Source organism: Eschrichtius robustus, chromosome 8 (assembly GCF_028021215.1).
Source record: "Eschrichtius robustus isolate mEscRob2 chromosome 8, mEscRob2.pri, whole genome shotgun sequence".
In the NCBI taxonomy this organism is placed as follows: Eukaryota; Metazoa; Chordata; class Mammalia; order Artiodactyla; family Eschrichtiidae; genus Eschrichtius; species Eschrichtius robustus.
Window position 1 is genome coordinate 94,826,823 of NC_090831.1, and position 15,000 is coordinate 94,841,822.

At 33.7% G+C, this 15,000-nt stretch overlaps 1 protein-coding gene across 5 annotated transcripts in view; it reads left to right on the plus strand.

Moving 5' to 3' along the window:
• Positions 1-15,000, plus strand: part of FOXP2 (forkhead box P2) — a 532,992-nt gene that overhangs the window by 474,413 nt on the left and 43,579 nt on the right. For all 5 annotated transcript variants that reach the window (XM_068549334.1, XM_068549329.1, XM_068549330.1 and 2 more), the window contains 3 exons: positions 1-29; positions 11,250-11,463; positions 13,224-13,328. The exon at positions 1-29 is cut by the window's left edge. In XM_068549334.1, coding sequence (XP_068405435.1) covers positions 1-29; positions 11,250-11,463; positions 13,224-13,328 — 348 coding nt within the window. The remainder of the gene's footprint in view (positions 30-11,249; positions 11,464-13,223; positions 13,329-15,000) is intronic.

Below are 15,000 nucleotides of genomic sequence, written 5' to 3' on the forward strand. Positions count from 1 at the left end.
GGCCCTTCCTGTCCAGTCGCTGCCTCAAGGTACATGCGAACCGCGGCGCAGGCTCCATTTCTCAGCTTGCACTTGCTGCCACTGTGTGGCCTGTCTACCTTACACCTAGAGAGCCTTCGTTTTTATAACCTTTATGTTTATTATTAAAGCATGATTGTTATGAAAATGAAAACACGACGATCCAAAACCTTTGGGACGCGGCAAAAGCAGTTCTAAGAGGGAAATTTATAGCAATACAGTCCTACTTCAGGAAGCAAGAAACATCTCAAATAAACAACCTAACCTTACAACTAAAGCAACTAGACAAAGAAGAACAAACAAAACCCAAAGTTAGTAGAAGTTTGGAGTTTGGGATTAACATATACATTCTACTATGTATAGAATAGATAACCAACAAGGACCGGCTATATAGCACAGGGAACTCTACTCAGTATTCTGTAATAACCTGTATGGGAAAAGAATCTGAAAAAGAATAGATACATGTATATGTATAACTGAATCACTTTGCTGTACACCTCAAACTAACACACATTGTAATTCAACTATACCCCAATATAAAATAAAAATTAAAAAAAAAAATGACTGTTAACATGGTTGCATGCCCCTTTTTCTTGAGACTCAGAAGTTTTACTCCACACTGCTTTTTAAGTGTGCAGTAAACTGCTTTCAAGTGCTTTGTTAGATATTAAATGTGTATTTATTAGTCTTATGAAAGAAAATGTATAAGGGCAACACAATTCAAGCCATTGAATTCAAGCTATTGAATGCACACTGAAGATCTGCAGGGAATTGGATTAGTGGGAAGGCTAGCAACACTCCATTTAACATAAGTGAGCTGATAGGAGTTTCGGTGGACAACTGATAAGAAAAAGATAGACGCTCCTAATCTTCACGCTATATATAAAAGGAAGGCTTTATGTATTTCTACAGAGAATAGTCCCAGTTATGCTTTGGGGGACCTCATCATGCGTCCTGGGACCATATTGATCCTCCTTTCTCTAAAAGCATATTGCGTATACATGTACTGTATTGTGAATTACAGCTTTAAAAAGCTGGCAATTGTATTGTTTTTCTGATAAGAAAACTTCGGATGTACTTTGATAATTCAATAATACAATACCATACAAATATACAATTGTATATATTCATTATTTGACTCAACTTTTGGGAAATGGAAAGAGTTCTAAGTAAAAAAAAAAATGAAAAAGAATGGTAAACAGAATGATTCTTTGTGTGCTAAAATTCTCAATACAGGTAAAAGTCATGTATCCATAAACATCCTAAAAGCATATTCTAATTTCCATTTGGATTTTGTTGGAACAACTTTAATCCAAGTGAACTTTCATTCAAGTCACTTATATTTGTTCCAGAGGGGCTCACATTGCAGTAGTACTTGCTGTGCATTTTTCTGACTCTATAGGATACACGGAAGAAAATCAAGAACAATTAAATAGACAAAAATTATAATTAGGCTAATAAAAGAGTCTTTTAAATACACATAATTATTATTTTGGGCACATTAAATTATAAATATTGTGGTAAATGTTTTTCTCTTTATTTATCAAATTACTGTCTCCATGGCTTATTTTTCCCAGAATTCCTCTTTCATTTGACTTCAGATCCTCTAATTCACCTGACTGAATCACTCCTAGGAAATCAAGAAAGATAAAGTTTAAATAGTGAAAGAAAAACAAGGCAATATACCCACTTTTCTGTATCATTCCAAAGAGAATTGGAATAAACCATAGTGTCACCACAGCAGTGAATGTTCTATTCACAAATAATTGTTTTTTTGGAAAAATAAATACAACTTGAGGACAAAGAAAGAAATAAGGTTAAAAAAATAAAGGCATTTATAAATTAGTTCAACGTAAATATAGATTTCTTTCATAGAAACTGTACTAAAACAGAAGCAATAAATTTATGTCATTGATTTTCTTAGTCAAATTTAAATAAAGTCTATACTTGGGATCTGGGTTTTTTTCTCTCCTCAATAGAGAAGTATGATTTTGTTTGAGTAAAACCATTCAAACAAACATTTCAAGAATGTTTAAAATAGATGTTCGTAGAAACAAGATGTAACTTATCTGAAATATATTTACTAAACTGCATTCTTCCAAAACAAGCGTACAAATATCTTGTGAACAGGAAAATTCATTATGATATAACCATTCTAATAGTTTTCAAATGAAAACTTTCTCTAGTTTCTGAGCTTTCTTTTGACAGAATTATCTTCTTTTTTTTCTTCTATTTGTTTTTTTCCTTCCAGTTTTATTGAGATATAATTTACATACAGCACTGTATAACTTTATATAGCATAATGCAACATAATGATTTGACTTACATGCATCATGAAATGATTGACCTACAAAACTGGGTTAGTTCCTGGTCTGTACAACATAGTGATTCACTATTTCTCTACCCAACAAAATGATCACCACTTACTTTCTTCTATTTGTATTCTCCATAAGATATATGAGAAATAAAACTCACAGAATGGAGAACATTGAGGGACAGGAAGTAAATCTGAAAACATATCTGGGTTTGAGCAGAAAGTGTTATTTTTTAAGAAACATTTTTAATTGAAGTGTAGTTGATTTACAGTGTTGTGTTAGTTTCAGGTGTACAGCAAAGTGATTCAGAGATATATATATATATTCTTTTTTAGATTCTTTTCCCTTATAGGTTATTACAAAATATTGAGTATAGTTCGCTGTGCTATACAGTAGGTCCTTGCTGGTTATCTATTTTATGTATAGTAGTGTGTATATGTTAATCCCAAACTCCTAATTTATCCCTCCCCACCACTTTTCCCCTTTGGTAACAATAAATTTGTTTTCTGTGTCTGTGGGTTTATTTCTGTTTTGTATATAAGTTCATTTGTATCATTTTTTATTTTTAGATTCCACATATAAGTGATATCATATGATACTTGTCTTTCTCTGTCTGGCTTACTTCACTTAGTATGATAATCTCTAGGTCCAAACAAAAAAGATGGAAGTCATCATTGTGTTTCCAGCTGTTTAGATGAATGTGTGAAAAGTGCCATTGTGGAGAGTCCCATCAGCCAAACACAGGCAGAATGTGTCATAAATCAGCTACAGTAAAGGAACATAAGTTCATAGTGCTCTTCTGGAATCTCAGAGTGGGAGAAAGTAAAGAAATAATTGTTAGATAATGTAAGCCCTGAATCATTTCTGCCTCAGTTACTGGTTATTTTGGACAATAAATATTTTTTTTTAATCAATTTGCAGTTCACTTTGCCTCAGGTTTTTGGTTGGCTGATTGATTAGCCACAAATAAAAGCAATATGAAAACCAAGTAGGATTAACAGGCAATGATGATATTCTCATTGTATCTTTAAAAATATGCTATATTTGCGATATTTATCCCCCTGATTTAACACAGCTTGCTCAGACTACTTTTAAAGTTACAATTTCTTTCAACCGTATAAAAATATGTACATGAGAATCAGATAGATGTAACAAAATTATAATGTTGATAAGGAGATTTACAGACATTTTTCTCTATATTGCAAAATGATGTAATGTATTTTATCATTTTAAAGTAAGGCATTTTAAATATTAAGCATTTCAAGCCATCATGAACATTACTATAATATTGGATTTTAATGTGAAATAGGCAATTAAATTACAATCTCTAAGTATGTATATAGAGTGACTGTAGGTATACAGAAGTCAAAAAAGGATGGATTTGTAAATCAGTCTTGAATAAAATACTGATTATAAAGCAATTTGATACAATGTGTACTTTAAATATCAACTAGTAATTAATTAGTGACATATTTTCATGACCCAGTACCACTGTCTACAGGTTAAAAAATAGGAAATTATTGTGACATGCACTTTAAATTTTGATATGTTTTTGACATAAGATAGAAGTCAGTGTATCCCAATACATAATATATTCATAGGTTTAGTATTACTATAGGGATATATATATATACACACACACATATATATTTGTATATGTGTACATATGTTTAATTCCAGCTTTTAAAATATTTTTGAATTTGTAGAAGCTATCTAAAACAAACATTTTCATTACCAATCTGAAAGACCAAACAGGGAATGCTAGATAAGCAGCCAGTCCTGGTTTAAACTAACACCTTGTAGAACTAGATGAGCTTGGAATCTGTTGAACAGTGAAGAAAATGATATCTTTTTAAATAAAATATAATGTCCTTCATGCTGAGTTAGGACTGTGCTGAAGTTTTTCTTTGGCATCAGTATTCAGCCAAAGTCAGCTATTTGGCTTGGACTTCATGCTTTGCTTATGGAAATCTAAATAGCCAAATGGCTACTTCAACACCACTCTGGCATCCTTGATTTTTTTGCTTAATCTGTGATCATGGGCTTACATAGAACATATATCTAATCAGGGTAACAGCACCAAGCACTATGAACAATGTACGTCATGCAGAATTATTGTTACCATTTTAGTATTCCCTTTCCAATACCAGTAAATCTTCTATTTGTAATTTAGGAAAATCTCCTTTGGGGTTTTTACATGCTGAAAACTCCATCAGTGAGCTAAAGTTTGAAGGTACATTTATTATAGTGGGAATAAAACTTTGCAAAGTTACCTGTGAATGCTGTTATGCATAAAAACTAACTTAGGGATAAATAAATACATAGGGAAATATTAAAAATATGTTGAGTTAGTTGTTGAGAAAATTTAAATGAGACAGGAAGAGGGAGATTAAATTATATCATAATTCTAATTGTTGTAGAATTGTTTAGTATACTAACATACGTATATTAAAATGGGTTTAACGCCATTTAGGCCATCTGCCTTAAAAAAAAAGTTCTATGTGTCAATTCTTTATGTGTTGAGGGAAGACTTAAAAGGAAAACGTCAACTTTGCCACATTAAAATGTCATGATCAAGAAAAATAAGAAATCATTGTTTTTGTAATAGAATATCAGACTGTAAAAATGCAGCCTGTAAAAATTTTAATAGTAAAATCATAGCAGGAATTTTTTTACATCAGATATATTCCTGTATCCCAGAAATTCTTTCCTTGGTGGAGATATTTGCCTTTGGTCTCAGTTTCAGCCAAATAGCTATTTTTACTTCTTGTAATTCAGCATTTGGACGAAATGTGTATTAGGTACATCCACCTGTCACTGAAAGTACATTTTAAAGATGGGCATTTGACCTACAGGTTATAGTAAACCCCTAGTCAAATACAGATCAATAAGATGTTAGGTTTGGCAAATTATAAATGAACACTTGGCTTTCTGAAGGTAGCTCAGAAACTGGAATAATGGTTGCCACTGGAGAGGAATACTGGGGACCCAGAGGTCAGGGCTGGTAGGGAAATTTAATTTTGCAATGCATATCCTTCTCTGTGATTCAATTATTTTGGCCATGCGTGTATACTAGTTTTTCAAAATGTAAAATTGAAGATGAAAAGTGAAAATTAATGATAATATTTCAATAATTTCAAGTATTGAATATCAAATCATTCAATAAAATATATGAATAATACAAATACTTTTACCAAAATTCACTTTTATTACTTTTAATTGTAAATAACCCTAGAAAATAAGTTAATTAAAAATTCACAGTAGACTGACTTTATATCATACTATATTAAAATTATTTAATATTGAAAAGTAATTAGTGGACGTAAAAAATAAAAGGACGTGGAAAGAATCGTTTATTTTTGAGTGTGAAAAAGATGCTCATGTAATTTTTACCAATAAGTGAAACTTTTAAACCTTGTATGCCCCAAGAATGTATAATCTCGATATGAATGATAAAATTTTCATTAATTCTTAGCACAGTGCTTGGCACCCAGTACTCTGCAAACTCTAGCTCTAGAAATAAAGAATTATTATTTAATTGCTTTATCTGTCATATTATATGCAATTTGATTAGGAATTCTTCTTTTTATTCTCTCCACTCCTGGAAAAAGAAACCTTTTAATGCTTATTTGTAGTCCTGGCAGTGAATGAAGCCCAAGTCACCATACAAAAGTAGAATAGGGTTTCTCAATTTTTTGTGGGCAAGGAATTTTTAAATTATGAAATTATAAAACTTTTCAGCAGTGGTATTGTATGCATATATCCTTGAAATATGTTTTAAAGGAAAAATGAATAATCTTCACTTAAGATTTTAAGTTGACTAATATTCTGTGATACCATAGTCCACTGATTCCCAGATTGTGCTTGCCACTACACTAGTGTTCTGGTCCATTGAACAGCTATTTTATTTATTTGTTTGTTTGTTTGTTTGTTTGTTTATTTTTGGCTGTGTTGGGGTTTCCTTGCTGCGTGTGGGCTTTTCTCTAGTTGTGGCGAGCCGGGGCTACTCTTCATTGCGGCGCACGGGCTTCTCATTGCGGTGGCTTCTCTTGTTGCAGAGCATGGGCTCTAGGCTCACAGGCTTCAGTAGTTGTGGCGTGCAGGCTCAGTAGTTGTGGCTCACGGGCTCTAGAGCACAGGCTCAGTAGTTGTGGCGCACGGGCTTAGTTGCTCCACGGCATGTGGGATCTTCCTGGACCAGGGCTCAGACCCACGTCCCCTGCATTGGCAGGCGGATTCTTAACCACTGCGCCACCAGGGAAGTCCCTGAACAGCTCTATTAAGTAATATTCATTGAGTTTTTGCTCACTGCAGGCACTCGTGTAGGCGCTGGGAATAAAGCCATGACGAAAACAGACAGCAAACTCTGCCATCATAAAACTTACATTTTAGTGTAAAAAATGTAACAAGACAGACTGTAGAAGACAGACAACAAATAAGTCAAGTAAAATATATAGTGGTAACTGCTAAGGAGAAAATTTAAAAAGCAAGGATAGGAAAAAATTAAGCAACCACAGGAGAAGGGAGGAGTTGAACTTTCGTAGACAAGGTAGCCAGGAAAGGAGTCCTGGGAAGGGGCTGTGTGAGAAATGACCTGAAAATGTGAGGGGAGCTTGGCCACGTATTAGCTCTTGAGCAAGTTACTTAACTTTCCTGTGCCTCAGTGTCCTCATCTCTAAAATGAAAATAATGATGGTAATAATAATAATAAAAGCAATAATAGTGGTTTGGGCATTACATTAGTTATTATGTATGAAGCCTTTGGAAAAGTAACTGGCATATGAGAAGCACTATATAAGTATCTGTTAAAAAAAACGGACAAAGAAACCTGCTAGAGGAGTGGGTTAGGGTCAGAGGAGCTGTATAAACAGGAGTTTAGTTTTGGACATGTAAGATTTGAGAATTTGTTAGGGTTATGTGGAGATGCCAAATAGGCAGCCTGCAATTCAGGGAAAGGGCCTGGGTTGGAGATCACTTGAATCCTAAGCCTATACCTGGTATTTAAAACTGAAATAAATTAGTGTAATTGTAAAAAGAATCTGTTGAGTTAATTTTTTTCCTTCAAACATATTTGCAAAACACTGAGTTTAAGAAAGAGACTCAAGTTTTCTTTGTTACTAGACAGATATCTCAGAACTGTTTTACTTGCTAACATGAACCAGGGGTCTCCGAGATGGAAACAACAGGCCTCTGAGATCTCTTAGACTAACAGCATTTAGAGAGTACTGTTCCATAGAACACAGTTTAGGAAATGCTGAGTTTGTTATATTACTGCCTGAAAAAGTAAATTACTTCTTGCCTATCATCAAAACATAAAAAACTCCCCAAACTTTCAAAATGCTGCAAAATGGATTGGCTAGTTGTTTCATTTTCATAAATAGTTTTGTATCCATAGAAAATAGCTAAGCAAGTTGATGCGAAAACTTTGTCTCATGGGCAGTGTAATAGTTTACTTGAAAAAAAATTCCCCTCAAATTATCTGTACATTGGAATCATCTGTGGAGCTTCAAAAGCTACTAGAAATGGTGATTTGATTTGTTGGGGCTATGGTCACGGCACTGGAAATTTTAAAAGATCCCCAAGTGATTCTGATATGTAGATGCTTTGGGGAGCTAGTTTCGCTAACAGGAATCTCTTTTTGACATTATTTATTCTCTGTCCCTTATTTAAAATAGTTAAAATTAAATATTTAAAATATATAAATATTTAATATTTTTAAAATATTCTTTTAATTAAGGATCGTTATTTGGATGATGAACAGGTTGTTTTATTTTTCAAATGTTTATATGCCTACTGTTTGTCACCCTATCATTGTGATATCATGGTGATACCACTAATTTTCAAGGCAAATGAATAGTTTAATGGAATTCTACTTTTAGAAGGGAAGTGGATATTTAGGTTAACTAAATTATTAATAAAATCCAAAAACTAAATTATTAATAACATCTTTAACTGGTGTAGTTTCAAAAAACATCTAAGAGTCTTTAGCCAAAATATAAAATGTTATTAGCCACTCAGTCTTTTAGAATCAACTAGTACCATTTATAATTCTTTAGACATTGGCCTTATAGGAGAGCAATGGTTATAAATAGTGTGCCCTTTAAGAGTCACAGAACTTCTGTGTACAAACCAGTATGTCTTCGAGAACTGTATGAACCCGTTTTAATCAATTAAATCAACAACTATTTCTTGAGCACATACCAGGCACTGTTCTAGGCACTGGGGGGGGGGTCTACCAGTAAAATAAGAAATCCCTGCTCTTAGAAAATGGTGGAGGGAGACTGTAAAACAAATAAATAATATAGTTTAGGGGCCGATAAATGCCCTAAAGAAAAATAAAGTAGGGTGAGGTAGAAGGGCACGATAAAAGGCAGGTGGGGAGGGGCAGTGGTTGATAAGTGTGGTCAGAGACCTCTCACAGGAGGTGACCCTTGAACCAGCTGAGAGAAGGGAGGGAAGAAGTCTTGAGAAGACTTGCAGCCAGAGGGGCCTAGGCTGTGAGGGCTGCCAGAGGAAAGCTCGAAAGGGAGCAAATGTTTGATGCATTCGAGAAAGAGCAGAAAGCTAGTGTAACAGAATGAAACGGAGAGAGACAGCGATGGATGAGGTCAGAGAGACAGGCAGGAGCCAAATATTAACTGCCAGCACCTCATGGGCCACGGTAAGTTTTTTTTTTCTTTTCTTTTTTTTTTTTTTTTTGTCTCTAAGTTCAAAGCCATTGTAGGCTGGAAAGCCATTGGAGGGCTTGTTGGGGAAGTGCCATGGCCTCATTTACCTTTAGAGAGATAACTTTGGGCTGATAGATGAAAAGTAAATTAGCTAAAGCCAAGGTGAAAACAGGAGGACAGTCAGGAAGCTATAGCAGTGGTCCAGGCAAGAGCTGACGGTGGAGCAGAGAGGCAGCAGAGAGTTCTGATGCAGAGGATGTGTTGATGCTCTCACAGAAAAGGATTTACTCGTGGAGTTTTGCTGTTAGGACACCTAACACATGCAGCCAGGTAACAAAAAGTCACGGGTCAGAAAAGTTTCAGTATCCCACGCTAAAGCTAGAATTAAAGCAATCGTTAATGATCTTTATATAGAAATTACTTCCTATGTAACAGAAATACCTTTCTTTATTAACCCATCCTCTTCTTTATAGAAAAAGCAGCTTTTAATAACTTTGGGAATCTGAGTCACCCTGTCTTGTCTTTAGTCTCAGGCCATGTCTTAAAATCTTGAGGAGCCAGAATCACCAGAATGATAGCTTTCAGTAAAACTGTCTGTTTGAAATTGTGATAGGCATAGCAGTTTAAGGTTTCCACTGTGATGAATAACTTGACCAGAAGTTATGTTTGGAACAGTGAGAATTCTTCTGTTGCTCTGGGCTACTTACCACTATGTCTAGATCAATGATTTTTTCCACTTGGCAGGGGTAGGGGTGAGAGAGCTCTCCTCACCATCATACTCTGTTCTCTTTCCCCAGTCTCCCCTGCCCATTCCATGCCACTTCACTCTCACGCAGCTCGCAATTGATCAGCATCACTAGAGCATCTGATGTGGGGGGAGGGGCAGGGGAAGTTTGATTAGCATTTTCATCCTTATATCATATGCTGTAGATGAACACAGTAATAAAAAGAATAGATTTTGGACCCACAGGGCATCAGGTTTGAATTCTGTCCACTGGTTATGAGCTTGGTGATTGGGGCAACAGAGTTAATCTTTCTGAGCCTCCATGCCCTCATCGATAAAATGTAATGATTCCTAAGGTCAGGTGAGGTTAATTTAGATTATGAATGTAAAGCGCCAGAATATAGTAGATGCTCAATAAATGATAGCAATTATAATTACAAGTACATTTTCTCCTGTATATCTTTATTCAGCAGTTTTCATATTTTTAATAAAATATTTTAGGAGCAAAGGCATTCAAGTCAGACTGCCTGGATTTAAATCACAGCTTTATCACACATAAGCTTTGTGACCTTAGATATATTTTTGAACCTCTCTCCCACTTTGCTTCCTTATCCATAAATAAATTGGTTACAATAAAAGTATCAGCTCCATTGGACTGTAGTAAGGATTAAGGAGCATAAGGTATATAAAGAATATATGAAGGCACAGAAGTTGGCATATATAAGTAATGTTTTGTAAGTCAAGTACTATAAATAACAGTCTCTCAATTCCTTATTTCAAAATTACAGTGAAAAGCTAAAGTATTGTACCTAGCTTTTCTATTTTCATTCATCATAAGTCAGGTAAATTTGCATAATCTGAGCCAGGAATTTGTTTAAAATGAGTAGTTGATTTATTCTATGAGTCATAAAATGAAGGAGAAATTTAGATATTATCTGCTTAATTAATCCATGTAAGTTAGCATATTGGCTTATTCAGGACCTCAGAATGAAATTCAGTTATTTCCTTGGCCATTCTGAGAAAGATCAAAATAACTAGATAATTGTCAAATCTATTTTTCTTTTGACTTGAGTGTTTGCTGTTTTCCCCTGACATTTGTGTTTCCCACCTTACTTCTTTTTTCATTTCTTTTGATATGTGTTATTTCCAAATGTTCTTTCAGTTCCTCACTGATAAAAACTTCATACTAGCAATAAGTAAAAGCTTGAATAAAGTTAAATAGTTAAAAAGTTAAAAGTTGAATTGTTTAATTTTCAAATGGAACTTGCTGTGTTTTTTCTACTGATCCTTGATATTATTCCCAATACTATTATTTCTAGTACTGTTCTTGAATTGGTGGTCTTTAACAAATAACTGATTATTGAAGAGAAAACGATAGTGCTGATGGTGTAAAGTGGTTTGTTATCATATATTAATAATTCTGGTAACATCACTTTTGTGGTTGGCCTTAATCCAGTGATAATACTAAGCTCATTATATGAAATTTACTTTGTTATATTAGTGGGGCTTTCTTTCACTTTATAGCTGGCTTAAGTCCTGCTGAGATTCAGCAGTTATGGAAAGAAGTGACTGGAGTTCACAGTATGGAAGACAACGGCATTAAGCATGGAGGGCTAGACCTCACTACTAACAATTCCTCCTCGACTACCTCCCCCACCGCTTCCAAAGCGTCACCACCAATAACCCATCACTCCATGGTGAATGGACAGTCTTCAGTTCTAAATGCAAGGCGAGACAGGTAAATCTCAGGACATACATTCTGTTACATGTCACCAAACTTTACTTTCACCATTTGTGAAACTAAAAATAATGATTTGTACTTAACAGGGGCAGAATGTGTAGAACAACTAATTAAATAGATGGAAACCTTTAGATTATTTGTATTTACATTATTTTATATTAGAAAAAAAGCAATTCAGATACCAGCAGTTTAATGGATAGAGTGGGGAATTTCTTGAAAAAAGTTACTTGTTAATAAGTGCATGCAGAATTATTGTGTCAATATATTTTTATGGCTAAGGTGTTGTGATTAACCTGATTGCTGAAATGAGAACATTTTTACCATTTTAAAACTTAACCAGTTTCAAATGATTAAAGATGCATATATATCCGCCTTATATATGTTACAAACATGTGCTTAGAAAACAGAGAATGGATATACATAAACATATAAACACAGGTATCATAAACCAGAAGATAGAAGATCTGGTTTGCCTTTTTTATTGTTGTGGCATGATGGAATTATAAATACATAATAAAAATGAACTTACGGTGGTAACTTTCTGAATAAATTTGCCTCAGTATTCATAAAGAAAAATTATTTGATTTCAGTTACCAACACTGAGTACATTATATTAGGTAATTTTTCAACTTACTGTTTTATTTTAGTTGTGTAAAAACTGCCTTTGTAAAAGGATCGCCCATGTACTTTTTTGTCCATTTAGTTCTACTTATGCAGGCATATCGTTATCTAATCAGGCCCTTTAATGTAATTTACATAAACTATAGAAGCTAAAATATTGCTCAATATGAAAACTATCTTTTTAAAAGATGAAGCGTAAGTGTAGGACTTCTTAACAGAATGGCTTAGTCTCATATGATATATAGCTGTAAAATTCATATTTAAGTGGAGTGGATTAACAGTGTTCTGTTATGTATGTGAGTACCTGCCTAGCTGCCACAAACCCTTTCCCCTAAGCAAATATTTTTTCAAAGAAACGTACATATAATTACAGTACAGTTTAAGATATAACGCTATAGTTTGGTGATGTTTTATGTCTTCCTAGAAGTATCATGAAAATTTTTTTCTTGTTAGCTTTCATTGTTATAAAATGGTATGCCTTTGAATGCTTTCACGCTGTTGTTTTAGTTGAGAGTACTTTGATGATTATATAGTTCAGAAGTTGGTTGATGTCTCTAGGATCTGTCTATCTGATATAATACTCACTTATCAAAAGTCTTGGATAATTGTAGAAAGAGATAGCTAATGAATACCGTTCCAAAGTAGAATTTTTAAATCAGCTGTAACTAGCAGAAACATATATGGTTCACACATAAATATTAAACAATGTAAATGATTCTAAAGGTCCATATCTTCCCTAAAAAGAACATTTCGAAAATCTTATGGTGATTTTCCTATGACTTTCTTAAAAACACAGGGTTTTTTCACTTGACCACATATGAATATATATATTTTTATTTAGAGGTAAATGTTACGGTAAGGTCATATGGCAGGATTAGCATATGATATTATACAGTCCTCTTAGTTTTTCATCGTTTATTAACAGTCATCTTTGGCTCTATTTCTCCTCTAATTGGAACATCATCTAGCCTTGGCAGTTGAACTATTCAATAGAACGATTAAATTTTTCTGACTGCTCTGAGCTGAATTGACCTGTTTTGACCTGTTTGTCACTGATCGTAACCTGACAGGCGCTAGCAGCCTGCAACGATTATGGCTTTTTGAGATCAATCTGATGCCATGTTCTTTTGCTGCAGCTCATCACATGAGGAGACTGGGGCCTCTCACACTCTCTACGGCCATGGAGTTTGCAAATGGCCAGGCTGTGAAAGCATTTGTGAAGACTTTGGACAGTTTTTAAAGTAGGTTTTTTACTTTTTTTAGGGGAGGGAGTGGATTGTATGGGAGTTTTAAGCAGATTGTTGTAAATAAACGAAAGAAAGCTGAAGGAAGAAAGTGAAGGTCCATCATAAGGCACACTGTAAGTTTTCTGTGTGTTCCAACAAGTAGATTAGCAAAGTCAGGCTAAGACGGTTAACTCTTCCTCTTTACCTTTTCATGAGAACATTTTACAAATCATCCAATAAAAGTTTTTGAATGAATGAAAAAAGAAGTAACCCTACTATAGCAGTGTCATTAATAACTGGAAGACGTGTTTGTTGGATTCACTTAAATTTCAAGGTTTCAATAAAAATTTCCAGTAACATTATGTGAGAAGTCATATTTATATATATATATATATATATATATATATATATATATATATACACACACACACACACACACATACATATATTTAAACAAAAGACAGATTTTAAAGGTTTATTTTTTATTGCAGACTTTATATTTCTTACTTTAAATAATATTTAATGTATTTATTTAACAGCAAGAATAAAAAACTGAAAGTTAATAGTAACTAAAATTTTAAGATAGTTGTTATTTTCTCCATGTTGCTACTTGTTGCCCTGAGAATCATAAAGAAACATACATGGCCCTATGTTTGTATGATAGATTATATGGCTTCTCTAGCTTAAAATCAACTTTGTGTATCCTTAATTTCTTCATAGAGTGATAATTTATTTTTTTTAATTCATAAGAGGTTCTTTTTCAAATGAGAATATGCATCTTTCATGAAACATTTTCCACGCACAATTTCAGTATACAAGAGATCTAAACAGAGAGCTACAGATAGGTTTATGGAGATGAGTAACTTCACAGGCTGAGACTCTTATGTTGTCATGGAGCAGCTAACAGGGTGAATGAACTGTTTCATGCTTCATCAACAATTAAGTTAATTAGCTCATTTGAAATTGCACTGCTTTGTTGCCAGGATGTTGGCAGAAACATCTAAAAGATGTGTTTACAAATGGTAGACTACAGAGTATAGAGCAAAAGCACCTTAACAACAAGGCACAAGTACTTGGCATCATAATAACTGTATAACTGAATTACAGTAAGACTTCCACAAGGATTTTTTTAACCTTTTCTTATTTCTGACCAATTAAAAGAAAAAAATCTTCCTGTATTATTATGGATTTTCTACATGGCCTTGAATGAAAATTTCCACTCCTATTATCCAGAACAGTTGTGAGCTACCACTTTGTTGGATAGGAAACTGATTTGACCGTTCTAAAAGCAAAGAGAGCTCTTAAAATGTTAAGTAACTTTGCTAAAGTTTTCCTCTCTAAGAAAAATAACATTTGCTAAAATAAAGACAGGATATAAGAATATAATTCTTTAAAGAACTAATTTCATATTTCTTCATTTGAATATATTAGTCCTTATTAATATGTTATATTATTCCTTATCATTAAGATTATTTAGAGCACTATTGCTGCTATTTCTTCAGTATGGCAATTTAAGCCATAGAACTAGCTCAATCACCAAACATTTTATTGCTCTAAGTTGTTGTTTTTGACAAAATTCAAAATAAAGCTTTAAGAAAAAAATACATGTCTTTGTTTCAGTATGATTTCCTTTATGGCACATGGAAAGGAGCATTGTTATTCATCTCAAATTTGTATACATATTTTT